Source organism: Gavia stellata, chromosome 8, assembly GCF_030936135.1.
Source record: "Gavia stellata isolate bGavSte3 chromosome 8, bGavSte3.hap2, whole genome shotgun sequence".
NCBI lineage: Eukaryota > Metazoa > Chordata > Aves > Gaviiformes > Gaviidae > Gavia > Gavia stellata.
In genome coordinates, this window is record NC_082601.1 from 41,321,426 (window position 1) to 41,337,109 (window position 15,684).

At 46.4% G+C, this 15,684-nt stretch overlaps 1 protein-coding gene across 2 annotated transcripts in view; it reads left to right on the forward strand.

The window, feature by feature from the left end:
* Positions 1-15,684, forward strand: part of COL6A3 (collagen type VI alpha 3 chain) — a 63,185-nt gene that overhangs the window by 22,050 nt on the left and 25,451 nt on the right. The window contains exons 6-16 of one of the 2 annotated variants that reach the window (XM_059820465.1): positions 243-842; positions 2,130-2,713; positions 5,407-6,019; positions 7,172-7,771; positions 8,352-8,954; positions 9,384-9,983; positions 11,660-12,006; positions 12,411-12,489; positions 12,833-12,978; positions 14,370-14,462; positions 14,897-14,950. In XM_059820465.1, coding sequence (XP_059676448.1) covers positions 243-842; positions 2,130-2,713; positions 5,407-6,019; positions 7,172-7,771; positions 8,352-8,954; positions 9,384-9,983; positions 11,660-12,006; positions 12,411-12,489; positions 12,833-12,978; positions 14,370-14,462; positions 14,897-14,950 — 4,319 coding nt within the window. Of the gene's footprint in view, positions 1-242; positions 843-2,129; positions 2,714-5,398; positions 6,020-7,171; positions 7,772-8,351; positions 8,955-9,380; positions 9,984-11,659; positions 12,007-12,410; positions 12,490-12,832; positions 12,979-14,369; positions 14,463-14,896; positions 14,951-15,684 lie in introns of both variants that reach the window. The other variant, XM_059820466.1, reaches the window with a different exon arrangement.

Sequence of the window (15,684 nt, forward strand, 5' to 3'; positions counted from 1 at the left end):
AATCTGATGTTTAAAAGACTTTTCAATAAAAGTGTCAGAAACCTCCTCTGCCAAATGTAGTCATTTCCAGCAAGGTCTTTGTTATTTCTGTGCTGATCACACTCTTTCTCTTCTCTTTTTCTCTCCCCTTCCTCCTAACAAGGTTTACATGCGTGTACAGCGTATGCTGTATGCACACATGAAAAAAAAATCTATTTTTGTTTTCTGTGATGTCTCATGTTATTTTCTGTGCTCTACTGCAGTTCAAGTAACCAAAAGGGATATCATCTTTCTTTTGGATGGATCACTCAACGTCGGAAATGCCAACTTCCCCTTTGTGCGTGACTTTGTTGCCACCCTAGTTAACTACCTTGATGTCGGCAGTGACAAAATCCGAGTTGGCTTAGTGCAATTTAGCGACACTCCTAAAACCGAGTTCTTTCTATACTCGTACCAAACCAAATCAGACATAATTCAACGTATGGGGCAGCTGAGGCCCAAGGGGGGGTCAGTGCTGAACACTGGCTCTGCACTGAACTTTGTGCTTTCGAATCACTTCACGGAAGCTGGTGGGAGCAGAATAAATGAACAAGTGCCGCAGGTCCTAGTCCTGGTGACGGCAGGGAGGTCTGCCGATCCCTTCTTGCAAGTTTCCAATGAATTAGCTCGGGCCGGAGTGCTGACTTTTGCTGTTGGAGTTAGGAGTGCGGATAAGGCAGAACTTGAACAGATTGCCTTTAATCCAAGAATGGTATATTTTATGGATGATTTCAGTGCTCTGGCAGCTTTACCCCAGGAGTTAAATAAGCCTATAACAACATATGTTAGTGGAGGTGTGGAAGAGGTTCCACTCGCCCCAACAGGTAATATCAACCTTCCTTCACGTTGACTGCATTAAGTTAATCTTGTTTCTCTTGACTGTTTGTTCCCAATGTACACCTTCACATCTGTCCAAGGCCCTGAGTCATCAAAGCGGATAGGCCTGTGCTCAACCTTAAATACACGGCTGGACACAGTCAGCCTTTAATTTTGTTCACGTCATTGCTAGCACACTTTCAAGACAGCACAATTTTAAGTGTTTTGGCAGGTCAGGACCAAAGGAGGATCTGAGTGAGTCTATGCCCACCAGTCACTTACTCAGGTGTTCCCTTTCTGTTGCCATAATAATGTCATAAAACGCATTGTCAGGCAATGGGAGCATGCACCTTTGGTCACAAGGAGTGGTGTGGAAAGGTTAAAGTCATGCCAAAGAGCACAGAGGAGCAAAGGTCTAGCCAGGTACAGGCGGCTGAATCCTTCCCCAGAGCCACTCTGTCAAAGTGCTGTCACAGAGGATGAATTTCACTCCAGATATTCAAAGTTATACTCCAACATTAAATTCCAAAGCTTTTGGCAAGTTTAACCCTTTTTAAACAGGTATTTGCTCACTAATTCTCTTATTGTGGCTATGTGCATATGAAGACATAAAAACAACCAGGATTGCTTAGTATGGAAAGGAGACCATTAAGATGAATATGAAAGATGTTAAGACACACAGATATGAGGTGCTTGGTTTTGCCTTCGATATTCAATGAGACTAAAAGGGCATCAAATGGAAACAGGTAAAAGGCTTATTCTCCTCCCAAAGTCATAACTCACCTATGGATTTAGCTGCCTCCTTGTGCTGCAATTGGGAGAAGTTCTTTAAGAGAATACAGAAAATGCTTTGTGTGTGTATGTATCTATGAACTAATGTCTATTTGTTATCTACCGAGTCTTTAAACAGAAAACCCCCCAACCCTCCACTGCTGTTGCAATTCATGCCTGTATTATCGTCAGATTGCTAGAGCATAAACATCACTGACCTAATCTGAAATGGCCAATTTATGATATGACTGATAGGATGCGATATAATATATGATATGATTGTCTGGTGCCTGTGTTTATTGAGTCTTAGGGTAGATCTGTCCTTGCTTCCCTTTCTTCCTCAGATAAATAAGTCAAAAGTACTGTTTAGTCCTGTAGCCTTTGAATTCTTTGGTGAATGAATATCACTTGCTTTGCATATTGAAACCCTGCTAATTTGCAGAGAAGTTTCTAGGATGACGTTTAAGAAGAAAAATGCCTTCATATCTTTTTTTCCCCTCTTTTCATTTGTGAATTTATTCTAGAAAGCAAGAAAGATATTTTATTCCTGATTGATGGCTCAGCCAACCTCTTGGGTAGCTTTCCTGCCGTCCGGGACTTTGTACACAAAGTAATTTCTGACCTGAACGTGGGTCCTGATGCCACACGGGTAGCTGTGGCTCAATTCAGTGACACCATCCAAGTTGAATTTGACTTTGCTGAACTCTCATCTAAGCAAGACATGCTTCTCAAAGTGAAAAGAATGAAGATAAAAACCGGGAAGCAACTGAACATTGGAGCTGCACTAGATGAAGCTATAAGGAGGCTGTTTGTGAAGGAAGCTGGAAGCAGGATCGAAGAAGGGATTCCTCAGTTTTTGGTCCTCCTTGCTGCTGGGAGATCAAACGACGATGTGGAGCAACCGTCAGACGCTCTGAAGCAAGCTGGAGTTGTGACCTTTGCTATCAAAGCCAAAAATGCTGACCCTGTAGAGCTAGAAAGGATTGTTTATGCCCCGCAATTCATTCTGAACGTCGACTCCCTCCCTCGGATTTCAGAGCTTCAGCCAAACATAGTCAACCTGTTGAAAACTATCCAGCTTCAGCCAACAGGTACAGGGACCCCCGGGGTTTCCAAGAGGCTGAAAGGCACCACTTAGATGCCCCCCTCAATTTGATAACTGGGGCTATTGGGTCTGGTGATGTTTAAAAAGATTATGTAGAAACTGCTATTGTACTTGGATTTTCCTCTGGTCAGCCCCTGATCCAGCAAAGCGTTAAGGTCCAAACTGAATTTTAAAGATGAATAAGGAAAAAGCCTTTTGCTTGGCTGCAAGAGTTGCAGTAGGTGCTGTTACCAGTGTGTAAAACATGGTACAAACCTGAAATAAGACGGTCATTGGTGCAGCGATCTTGCATAAATTGACGTGCAATGCTGGGCAAGGGCTAGAAGAAGCAAATAAAGGCTTGTATTGATTTCTCTTTCCATCCTCCCTTTTCTGGAGGAGTGGTAGGGAGTAAGGAGCACTGCAGCGCACTGGATTCACTCTTGCTCCGTTATTTCTTACGGGATGTGACGGCAGTTTCTACATTTTGTACCTACGCACCAATAAATTAGATGCTCTTGACTCAATTACTGTTACAAGCTCAGTAGATAAGTATGGATTAATTAAAGAGTAAAAAAAAGTTAGAAAAATAATCACACGGCCACAATTTTAAATCAACACTGCGGTACTGGAAATTATGCATGTCCAGCTGTGTGATTTCGTGAGGCAGCCCTAATTTGAGAATTAACCTGTCTCCCAACAGCAGGTGGGGACAAGGAAAAGTGTAATAACTTCCACGTCATCTCTCCCTAAGAGTCCTGGGCAGATGGACTTAGAATCATAGAAACATAAAAAAGAAATAGGGCTGGAAGGGATCTCAGGGTGCCATCTGCTACATACCCTTGTCCCCAACAGGATCATCTTGTCCAGAACCAGCTGACATTGGTCTAGTCTGTTCTGAAAACCCGCAGGTGGAGGAGATTTCCCAGCCTCCATAATCAATCTGTTCAATTGCTTTTATCCTTATCTGTAGGTAGTTTCCCTCAATGACAAACCTCTGCCTTCCTAGTCATAGTTCAAGCCTTTTACATCTCCTTCCACTCAAGAAGGATACAGACATCAACTCATTCCAGTGCTTTGTGTGACAGCCTTTCATTTACTTTAAGCTTGCAATGTACGTCTTGTCTCAGTCCTCGTGTCACCAGCTGTGTACCCAGCTCATTCAATCTCTCCTTGTAGGTCTTGCAGGTTTTCTACCTTTTCACCCTTGTCTCTCCAATGTCAACCTGCTCCAAATGACCAGAGAGTAACAATGGTGTCCCCTGGTCATCTCTTACCTCATCCTTTCCATGCGGAGTCGTTGCCCTTCCCATATTTGTGCAGCTTCTGCCTCAACACAGACTAGTGCAATTGGTGCTCTTGAATTGCATCATCCCTTTGCAAACCATTTGCATCTTGTCAAGATCATTTGGAATCCCTTTGACCACCAAGTACCGTGAATAATTGTGCTAATTGCTCACAAATAGCTGCATCCACCTACTTTTCCTAGTGTTCTTGGCTAGAAGAGAGCCACCTCATAAGAGTACCCATACTTTTTTCTTCTGTATCTGCTACCTAGACACATTTGTTAGGACTCTCTTCCTCTGCTCCTGAACTTCAGAGGAAGTGTATGGAACTGGGATACACCAGGCAATGTCTGCTCCCTCTTCCTACCCGTATTGCTCAACAAGCTATATTAATATTCCAGTCTTATGTATTAACCCACCGAGTTTCCAACATTCCTCTTAACTAATAAACTTGATCTGAAGTCTGCATTAAGACTTCAACTGCCCTTGTTAACTCTTTATATGTCCAGCATTCATAAGCAGATATTTAAGATTTTTCTTCAGAGGGACAGATCATGCTCCTGCTTATCCTACTTGACCCTGCCATTAACAAGCCAACAGCACTTTTGGTGATGCCACCCATCAGTTGCTGTGTTTGAGCGGCAGGGATGTTTTCTGCTTGGCTAAGCCAAAGCTTTGCAAGTCTGTTAGTCAATAGCAGAACACGTCAACAGTTCTTTGATTTTTTTATGGTCTTGTTTTTTTAAAAAAAGAATTTTTGGTCACAATTAGCATTTTTTTGTGCTTGAACTTAGTAAAAAACAACAACAAAAAAATTTAGCATCTAGCATTTTAGAAAAGCATTTCAGTATTTTCAGTTAGATATCCTTTCCAACAAATTCTTATTTTGTCTGAGCATGTGCAGGATTATTTTTTTCTAATAGTTCTGTGATGCCTCAGAAAAACTTTTCTCTCTCTCTCTTCACTGAGTCCCTGTGAGAACCCTCTCTTCAGTATGCCATTTCCTTCAGAAACTCAGTTTTCTCTGGGAGCAAAAGATCCCTGATGCCCCAGGCTCCTGTTGCATATTGCAAGGCCATGTGGCAGCTTCCCAGCCCCCTTGGGAGCAGATGGCTTCTCCCAGCCTCAGGTAGGGGATGGCACCCGGAGTCCCTTGGCACCCTATTTTCTATGGGTCTATGATTCTATGACTCGATGGGTAAGGCACAGCACGCGTTGCACTGCGGTTTCCATCGACTTCCACCCATCTGCCTCTTCACCAGGGATTGCATCTGATGGCAAAGGAACTGAATCACCCATCCTGACACCTCACTTTCCCCTCCCCGAGCTTTTGTACTCCTTTGGTTCAATGTATGAGGGGAATAATAATCACTGAAAAAGAGAATCTCACTTATACCCCCCTTCCCTTACTTGTCTCAAACAGTAGTTGAGAGAGGTGAGAAGAAGGATGTGGTATTTCTAATCGACGGCTCGGATGGTGTCAGAAGAGGTTTCCCTCTACTGAAGACCTTTGTCCAAAGAGTGGTTGAAAGCCTGGATATTGGTCGTGACAAGGTCCGTGTTGCCGTTGCACAGTACAGCAATGTCATACAACCCGAGTTCTTACTCGACACCCATGAAGACAAAGCAGATCTCATCAGTGCCATCCAGGAGCTGAAGGTTATGGGAGGATCTCCTCTGAACACTGGAGCAGCTCTTGACTATCTCATCAAGAACGTCTTCACAGTGTCGAGTGGCAGCAGGATAGCGGAGGGCGTCCCGCAGTTCCTGATTCTGTTGACTGCTGACCGGTCCCAAGACGATGTGAGGAGGCCCTCGGTGGTCCTGAAGACAAGTGGCACAGTGCCCTTCGGCATTGGGATTGGAAATGCCGACCTCACAGAGCTGCAGACGATTTCCTTCCTCCCGGATTTTGCTATCTCTGTGCCTGACTTCAGCCAGCTGGATACAGTGCAGCAGGTCGTCTCGAACAGAGTCATCCGGCTGACCAAGAAAGAGATAGAGTCACTTGCCCCTGATCTGGTTTTTACATCACCCAGCCCAGGTGAGAAGATGTTTGTGTCTGCACCGAGAGCCAGCGGCAAAATATGATGTTTAGTAACATCATGGTTGCAACACAAACTGAGAAAAGAAAATATGGTCACAGCTAAGACTCCAAGTCCATCTTGGTCTCACTGTCGGTGTATTTTTTTTTGATGTACTTAGGGTTGGTAGGAGCTGTGTAGTTCAGCTGAGCCACCTTTAAGCCCAGTCCCTCAAGGTGGTCCATGTTGTATCCACATGGAAGACCCGCAAAGTGAATGCTACAACCTTAATCTTATTTTAAGTTCATGGATTTTAAGTCCATGTTATTCCTCCTGGAATGGAAATTGCGTCATTTAGATGATACAGGGACACCTTCACACCACTATAAATCAAGGTCAGCTTTCTGCTAAATATAAGACCTGCTGATGTGTCTTACATTTGCCACGCTCATTCACTGGGGGAAGGGAAATTGGAAGCGGGCATCAGGAAAAGGATCAGATCTTCCATTTCTGGTCTTGCTTGGAATGAAATACAGCCAGCATATGCCTGGGATGAAGGGTACCCACCCCAGATCAGTAACTTTGAAGTCCACCATCCTACCCTATATCTGTTCCTTCCTTTCAGAGCCAGACTGCTTTCCTCCATCCCCATTTATCAGTGTGATATTCAGCGATAATTCAGGCTCTGACCTGAATTACCACTGCAGAAAACACTTTATTAGGAAGAAAAAAGTCATCGTGGAAAGGCAGAAGCTGAGAGAATAATAGGATAGAAGCTGTCCTAGGGGACAAAGCCAAGGAAAGATGGGTGGTACCAAGCATAAAACAACCCCAGGCTGCCTGGCAACTTGCCCTGAGTAAGGAGCATCACCAGGCTACATTTCCTTGGGTGGAGAACCCACAAGGAATCATTGTTCCAGGTTTCCCCTGCTTCCTTCGCTCTGGAAGTTGCTGTTCTTGCACTGTCTGGGGATGTGCCTAGCATACTGGTCCTGCTTCTGAGTTGAATCTAGAGCTGCCTGCTGGGGCTCCCAGGAGATATCACAGGGAACAAAACAATGAGCATCCTCCCCATGGCCAAAGGCACGGGCCAGTGATGTAGATGACGAGCTTATCTGCTCTCCATAAGCAATGCCTAATGCATCTTCTGACTGCTGCCTTCTTTCCTGCAGCGGGTGTGAAGAGGGACGTCGTGTTCATGGTTGACGGCTCCCGCTATGCGGCCCAGGAGTTCTACCTTGTCCGCGATCTCATTGAGAGGATAGTGAACAACCTGGACGTGGGCTTTGACACCACCCGGATTTCGGTGGTCCAGTTCAGCGAGCATCCCCACGTGGAGTTCCTGCTCAACGCCCACTCCACCAAGGACGAGGTGCAGAGTGCCGTCAGACGGCTGCGGCCACAGGGTGGCCAGCAGGTCAACGTGGGGGAGGCCCTTGAATTTGTGGCAAAGACCATCTTCACCCGGCCCTCCGGGAGCCGCATAGAGGAGGGCGTCCCTCAGTTTTTGATCATCCTCTCCTCCCGCAAGTCTGACGATGACTTAGAGTACCCATCACTCCAAGTCAAACAAGTGGGGGTGGCACCTATGGTGGTAGCGAAGAATGTGGATCCTGAGGAGATGGTACAGATTTCCCTTAGTCCCGATTATGTATTCCAAGTCTCCAGTTTCCAGGAACTGCCCAGCCTTGAGCAGAAGCTGCTGACTCCTATTGAAACCCTGACTGGGGATCAAATCAGACGGCTGCTGGGAGATGTGCAACCCCCCATAGGTAAGGCTCTGACAACACCGGCTGCCTCTGGGTTGCTATTCAAGTAAACTTTGCCCAAATTTGTAAATAACTTTCCATCTCTATAAACCAAGGTTTTCCTTAGTTAAAAACAAAGGTGTAGCACATGTACAGTTTTAGAAGGAAACATTTAGATATGTGGAAAGTCTACTCAAGTACCTAAAAACATTATAACTTATGATTTTCAAGTTAAGCACATGAAATATGTTACCTATTTTGATTATCAAGTCAAATACTGCCATGTGTACAATTGGGCAGCTCTCTAGGAAAGAGATATAAATCTGGGGCAAAATGAAGCTGGAAACATTGACAAATCCAGAGAAGAGTGTTAATGAACAGAACAGATAAGGGTCTGAGTAATGCATGCTTCGAATACTAGGCAGATTGTTAACAGACACATGCACACTTGCACACAAGCCCTTTTGGAGAGGTTCCCCAAAGCACCGTGCCTAAAGTTGGCTAAAATATGCCGTGCAGTTTTACATCACACAGAAATCCTCCAGCAAAGCTGAAGCAAAGACTTGGCACACAAATAATTTCCTCTCTTCTTGCTTCCCTGCAGATATTTCTGGTGATGAAAAGGACATAGTCTTCCTTATTGACAGCTCCGACAGCGTTAGGCCCGATGGGCTTGCTCACATACGGGATTTCATCAGCAGAATTGTTCAGCAGCTGGAAGTTGGGCCAAACAAAGTACGAATCGGCGTGGTGCAGTTCAGCAATAACGTATTCCCTGAGTTCTATCTGAAGACCCACAAGTCCAAAAATGCCGTCCTGCAAGCCATCCGCCGCTTGAGGCTTAGAGGGGGGTCCCCTGTGAATGCTGGCAAAGCCCTAGACTACGTGGTAAAGAACTACTTCATCAAGTCTGCAGGGAGCAGGATAGAAGATGGAGTGCCCCAGCACCTAGTTGTCATCCTCGGAGACCGGTCCCAGGATGACGTGAACAGGCCTGCTAATGTGATCACTTCAACCAGCATTAAACCTCTGGGTGTCGGAGCCAGGAACGTGGACAGGGGCCAGCTGCAGGTCATTACCAACGACCCTGAGCGCGTGCTTGTGGTACAGGACTTCACAGGACTCCCAACTATAGAAAAGAAGGTGCAGAGCATTCTTGAAGAGCTTCCGATACCTACAACAGAAACCCCTGGATTTTTAGGACCTGGTAAGACTGCTATTCACCCTGTAGACTTTTCTGGACAGAGCACAGACAGAATTTGTATAATGTGAAAATGATTCTTTCCTATGCTCAACACAATAACACCTTTTGGTTCCCAACCGTTTGGTCACGTTGCTTTAAAGAAAACTTTGAAGAAGATCTTGTTGAGCGTAGGAAAGAATAGAATTAAATTTGAAATGAGATGAGGGTGTCTATCACAAAAACAAGTAATGTTGTATGAAGTATAGTAAATGTGTTGTATAAAACCTTTCTCCTTGTACAGATATAAAATTGTGCCAAAGACTGATGAAACTAAAAAGGTGGAAAGAAGAGAGAAACACAACACTACTTCACAAAAACGCTAAGCACCTTAAATATTATAGATGCCACAAACAATTATTAACAACTGTGTTTTCTTTGTAATCTTTTCAGGAGGTAAAAAGCAAGCTGACATTGTGTTTTTGCTGGATGGCTCCATCAATCTGGGGAGGGATAACTTCCAAGAAGTTCTCCAGTTTGTCTACTCTGTGGTGGATGCCATTTATAGGGATGGTGACTCTATCCAGGTAGGACTGGCCCAGTACAACTCAGATGTCACCGATGAGTTTTTCCTCAAGGACTACTCCACCAAACCTCAGATTTTAGATGCCATTAACAAAGTAATCTACAAAGGCGGCCGAGTGGCAAACACCGGCTCAGCCATCAAGCACATCCAGGCAAAACATTTTGTGAAGGAGGCCGGCAGCCGAATCGACCAAAGGGTGCCCCAGATTGCCTTCATTGTCACGGGTGGGAAGTCCTCAGATGATGGGCCGAGTGCCTCCTTGGAAATTGCACAGAAAGGCGTCAAGGTATTCGCAGTCGGCGTGAGAAACATTGACCTGAAGGAAGTCAGCAGGCTGGCCAGTGAAAGCGCCACCAGTTTCAGAGTGTCCACAGCCCAGGAGCTGTCTGAGCTAAATGAGCAGGTCCTGGTTACGCTGGAAGCTGCTATGGAGGAGAAATTGTGCCCAGGAACGACAGACGTTACAAGAGGTAAGCACGATCCTTTCATAATGTGCTCAGGTCATTCCCGAGGATGGCTTTTAATATCCAATGCATTTTGATGGACTTGTCCAGCATGGTCTTGCGCTTTGCCTATAGCCTGAGGTGCAGCATGGGCTCAGACCTCCTCCATGAGCGTGGTGGTAGGCTGCAAGCCTTTGGTATGAGAGCTGCCTGTTGGTGTGCTTCAGCACATGAACGACTGGTGTACTGTCACCGCAGAGGTGCCATCGTGATGGAAGAAATTCATATATGATAGGCAGGCACTAAATCACCGAACTACTACTACTGCATCAGAGGAGCTCCTTTAATTAGCTGCCTTTGGACTAAATCCCACTACCTTCCTCTCCAGACGTGTAGGCGCATGATGCCAGTAGCATGTTGGCAAACCAACTTGTTTAGTGCCAAAATGAAAGGTGGTGGTCCTTGTTTTGCCCGCTGCATTTATAACAAGCTAACTGGACTCCTTGGCCATTCAGTCCCTGGCATGCATGATGTGATGAAAATCAGAATTTCTCTTGCCAGATCTTCCAGGGTGCCCACTCGATCTCCTGATAAGTATATGAGAAAAACCTAGGGCACGAGTGGTTGTATTTTAAGGTAAAATTGCCTTAAGAAGGAATCTCATGATTTGGCTACTTCAGAAGCCAAGCAAGGGTAGTTGGGATGAGTAAGCGAGCTGGTATTGCTGTCGGACCAGACACCCTGCAGCTGGTTTAACTTACTACAGTACGGCAAATCCTACTCCCAGCACAACTGACCGTGGCTCAACCCTCTGGCTTTTGAGCAGAGGCGTCTCCCAAACCTCTGGAGAAACTGAAGGAGGGCCACAGCAGCCCTGAGCTGAGCAGCAGCTCCAGCCGGGACGAGAAACTGAGCGCAGGGGAAAGCGAACTGCTCCTGGTGGTAACCATAGGTGCTTCCCAAGTGCAGCGCCAGTGTGATTAATATCAAAGACATTTCAAACACCGCCCTGCTTGAAAGCCCGTGTAGGCGCAGGAGACATTACATCCAGACGGAATGCAACCAGCAGCCCAATTTCCCTGTGCTCTAGACCAAGGGGCAGCTTGAGCCTGCAGGGTGGCTTCAAGCCCACGCTAAATATTCCTGCAGAAAGACAGACCGTGCACGGCCTTGTGAGCTTGGGCTGAGCAACTTCAACGCCTCTTTCTGCCCTAATTCCCAGTTATCCCATATACATCCTAGCTACACCCTTCAGGGACTTGAGATCAGTTGTCTGGTTGGCACCTCCCTGTACATCCCCCTGACTGGAGGACGGTCGCTTCAAGCACAGGCAGAAGGTGCATGCACACTGTGCAAGTACTGACAGGTTTTCATGCAGTGGCAAGAAAGCAGCAGCCTTGGCTGCCTGATGAAAATGCAAAATTCTGTTAGACTTGGTTTAGTAGGCTCATCCGCAATGCTAAGCAACAATTGCACAGGCAAAAAAAAAATAATTTATAAACCGTGGATTTTCCCAGGTTATCATTGCTATGATGAAAGGAAGCCTGAGGCGCTTGTGTGTCAAATGGTGGCCGTTCTCGATGCAGAGAGTGTCTTCTCTAACGACTAATAGAAAAACTAGAAAAGTCATTACTTGAAAATCAACAGTTGTATTGCTCAATGGTGACGCTCTCCTCTCGTCTCTTTCTGCATTTCCCTTTCAGATTGCGACTTAGATGTGATACTTGGCTTTGACGTCACGGATGTCGGGCCCGGCCAAAATATATTTAATTCCCAGAGAGGTCTGGAGTCCAGAGTCGAGTCCGTGCTGAACAGAATAACGCAGATGCAGAAGATCAGCTGCACCGGCAACCAGGCGCCAAACGTCAGGGTAGCCATCATGGCCCAGGCTCGGGGGGGACCCGTGGAGGGACTGGACTTCTCCGAGTACCAGCCTGAGCTATTTGAGAGGTTTCAAGGCATGCGCACCCGAGGGCCGTATTTTCTCACGGCGGATACGCTGAGGTCCTACCTGAACAAATTCAGATCCGCGCCCTCTGGCAGCACCAAGGTAAGTGAAAACCAAGGCCGCTGGGATGGCGTTGGCCAGGAAAGCTGAATTCTGATGTATTTTAGTTGGCAAAGCAACTGTAAATCCATAATAAATTAATTAAATAAATGTATTAATTACATACATAAATTTATTGCAGCCAGTACCCATGAGCGCTGCTTGGCTGCAAACTATTGCTTTCCAGATTTTCCCTGTTCGTGCTTTAGGAACAAGCACCTGCATGGTATGATGTACCGAAATCTGGCACAGAAATGCAAAGCTTCATGGCCTGGAAAGGGCGTAGCAATTCCTCCATCTCCTCTCAGATAAAACGTCCCTTGGAAGAAGGGCCTTCAGGTTGCATTTTGATTGTGTTTCACACCTGAAATATTCTGGGTCCTGACATAAATTTGTTTGTCTCCTAGGTCATAATCCATTTTACTGATGGTGCAGATGACTCGATAGATCAGCTGGAGGCTGCTTCGTCTGCTTTGCATACTGAAGGTAACTTTTTTACTCTTCAAGGCAGTGATTATAGCCCGTGTTAACATGTGGCCCATTTTGACACCATTTCTCATGACTCCACCAGCTTTTGATAGTGATGAATAAGGATTTCATGATTTCTACATGCACTTACTGTTCTTCATTGCCTTTCAGTGATACTTAGCTACCTGCTGGCACTTAAGCGTGTGGGTAACTTGCGCTGAATGTGCTTGAAGATGCTTGTTCTCAATTGAATAAGCTCCATTTGCAATCGAAGAGGTGGATAACAACCTGTCCTTAGAGGGGAGGGTGTGCAGAGCACCTCGCCCCATCACAAAGCCCCTTCTGCTTCCCCTCTTCTCAGGTGTCAACGCTCTCATCTTCGTCGGGCTGGACCGAGTGAGCAATTTTGACAAAGTGATGCAGCTGGAGTTTGGTCGTGGGTTCACCTACAACAGACCTCTCAGAGTTAATCTGTTGGACTTGGATTTCGAGCTGGCAGAGCAGCTCGTAAGTAACTTGGCACAGGCAGCGCTGCCTTGTAATGCTGGAGGAAAGCCGACGGCTGGATCTCCTGCGGGGCTGAACCGTGGCTGAATTACACCCTTTGGCTCTGGTACTCTCCCCTCCCTACCTCACGTCAGCTCTTTTTACAGATGCCACAGCAAATAAAGTTAAGAGCAGATCATGGCGCTGCCCAGTCTCGTACCACTCCTGGAGAAGCCACACTCCAGCTGAGGCTACAGCACATGGAGCGCAGTGGGATTAGGTCAAATGGGATGGGATAAGATGCCATCAGAAGCTGCTGTGCCAAAAAGCCTGCCCTCCGCCTATATTTATACCGCTGGGTTTTTTCAACCTTGTGGGTAATGCACTGTCATGCCTTGTCAGTGCTAAATCTCTTGCAGAAACATTGCTTTCTAGGTTTCTTTCCTCGAGCTGATACACTGATTGTATTTCAGACATGCTTTTAACAGATGAAGGACTTACCCTTTCTTCTTCATAGATTTAACCCCCTCCCATGTAGGTAATCCCTCTTGAGTTCGTTGAGTTAATTCGTTATCGACCTCAGTACGTCCAGTTCCTCCCAACTTCACATCTGCTACCAGCATCGTTAAGTTCCCTTTCCAATAGATTTAATAAGATTGGGCTTAACCACTGATCCCTGTGGTAACCTTGCTGGGCCCTTCTCTGCAAATCAAACTGTAGCCACTTGGGAGTGAACCTTGGTTTTGGGGATAAGAGGTAGTCTTCGGCCCATCCCCAAGCAATTCAGTTGCCTAGGAAAATCCTTTCAAAATGTGAATGTGCAAAGCTGGCAGGAAACGTTTGCGGCCAGCAATGTACTTGGCAAAAGAAAGTGATTTTTTTTTTTTCTTTCTATTGGATGATGCAAAACCAAGCTGTGATTTCTCTGAATCCATATCTTTTTTTTTTTTTAATTCTTTTTTCTCTTTTGCTGTGTGCTCACAAATTGTTCTCAGCCTGTGGGTTGCTCATGAGCTACTCACTGCAATGACTTTCTCGTGGCCTATTCCACAGCCTGGATGTGTTTCTTTGGAGATGAGATTGCTCTCTTCAGTGACAGGCACCGCTCTAGGGGCTGATCTCCTACTAAATGCTCTCTCCGAATTCTGCCCCACGCAGTTCCCATTTAAACCCTTGTCTCTGATGTCCAAAAGATAATGTTGACTGCTGCTTCCTAACCAGTCTGCCAACGCACACCTCCTTCTCCTGCTGTCGTGGGTGTTTCAAGGCAGAGAGACCCCAAAATGCTGCCGGACCGACGTTATGCTTGGCACAGGAGCAATTGCACAGACTCGAGCGCTTGCAGGAGATGTGGTGTTGGGGCTTTTCCAGATTTCTAACACCTTCCCGTTGTGTCCTGTACGTTGCTGCAGGACAACATCGCCGAGAGGACATGCTGCAAGGTCCCATGCAAGTGCTCAGGGCAGAGAGGGGACAGAGGTGTGCCAGGACCCATAGGACCAAAGGTAGGTCACTTCATCTAGGGATGAAGGGTCCCTGTGCAAGGCCAGTGCCCACCGCGGTGGTGATGGGTGGGTGACGTGCAGGCTGCCTACCTTGTAATGGGTGATGCTAACGGGGAGGTCATGTCCACTTACCCCTTGTTTTAGAACTGGCCCTGGGCCATGCACAGCGGTTGAAAGCTGCTGTTCTTCCCGTTCCTCACAGCCTCTTGTTGTAAAACAACCAAGAGGGCAGGGCTGAGTGGCTGGAAGGAGTGGATGAAGTGTCCTGTAAAATAATTTAAGGATGTCAAAGGGAGATGGTTTCTCTCATTAACTTGTTTATACGTATGACCAAGCAGCTGCTTTGTGCAAAGCTAGGGAAATCTTGAATATCAATTTGGAGGGAGATCACAGAACTATGAAAGAAATGCAGAATCCTCTCTGTTGTCTTCTAGGGTGCCACGGGTGATCTTGGCTACGGAGGCTATCCTGGTGATGAAGGAGGACCGGTGAGTGATTGCCCTTGCTCTGCACGGTACTGCTCAAATTCGGGACCGCACCATAGTAAAGCCTTTGGAGGCTTTTTCACTAAATAATTTCAGCTGAGGATGTGGGCATGGATTAGATGAGAGAGCAAGCAGAACTTTGTGCTTTCCCCACATGATGGTCTGAGTTTCTGGTCCCAGCTGCTCCTGGGAGAAGGTTGGTAAGGAGGTCCTTGAGAGCTGGAGAAGGGATGATGGGGGGGAATAACTACCATTATTTGATGTGACCCAGCTCTGTGCTATTCCTCCAAGGCAGGTGGGAATGTTTTCAGCTGGTCCCAAACACCTGTGAGCAGGGCAGATTGATTATGAACACAATAAAATCCCCAACTTCATTAAAGCTGCCGCCTATGCCAAAGTTATCCATATGAAATGCAGCTGAAAGATTTGAGTTAGTCCAAGAATGGGACCAAGAAGGGGTGTTTCTATCCATCTCAGTGGCAGACAACATGAGTCCCATGACTTCTTACCAGCACTGTTTCATCCAAACTCTTACTTCATGAATCCCACATCACCCCTGGAATAAACAACTCCCCACGCATCACACCCAGGAGGTGAAGCCGAGGCCAAGGGGCTGGCGGCGCTCATCGCACAGGCAGGGGCCAAATGCTGCTGTCAGAAATCGCGTGCGATGTAATGTTTTCCTGGGGCTTTAAGGTCAGGATGGGCTTAGACATCTCTGCAGAGCTCTGAGGGTG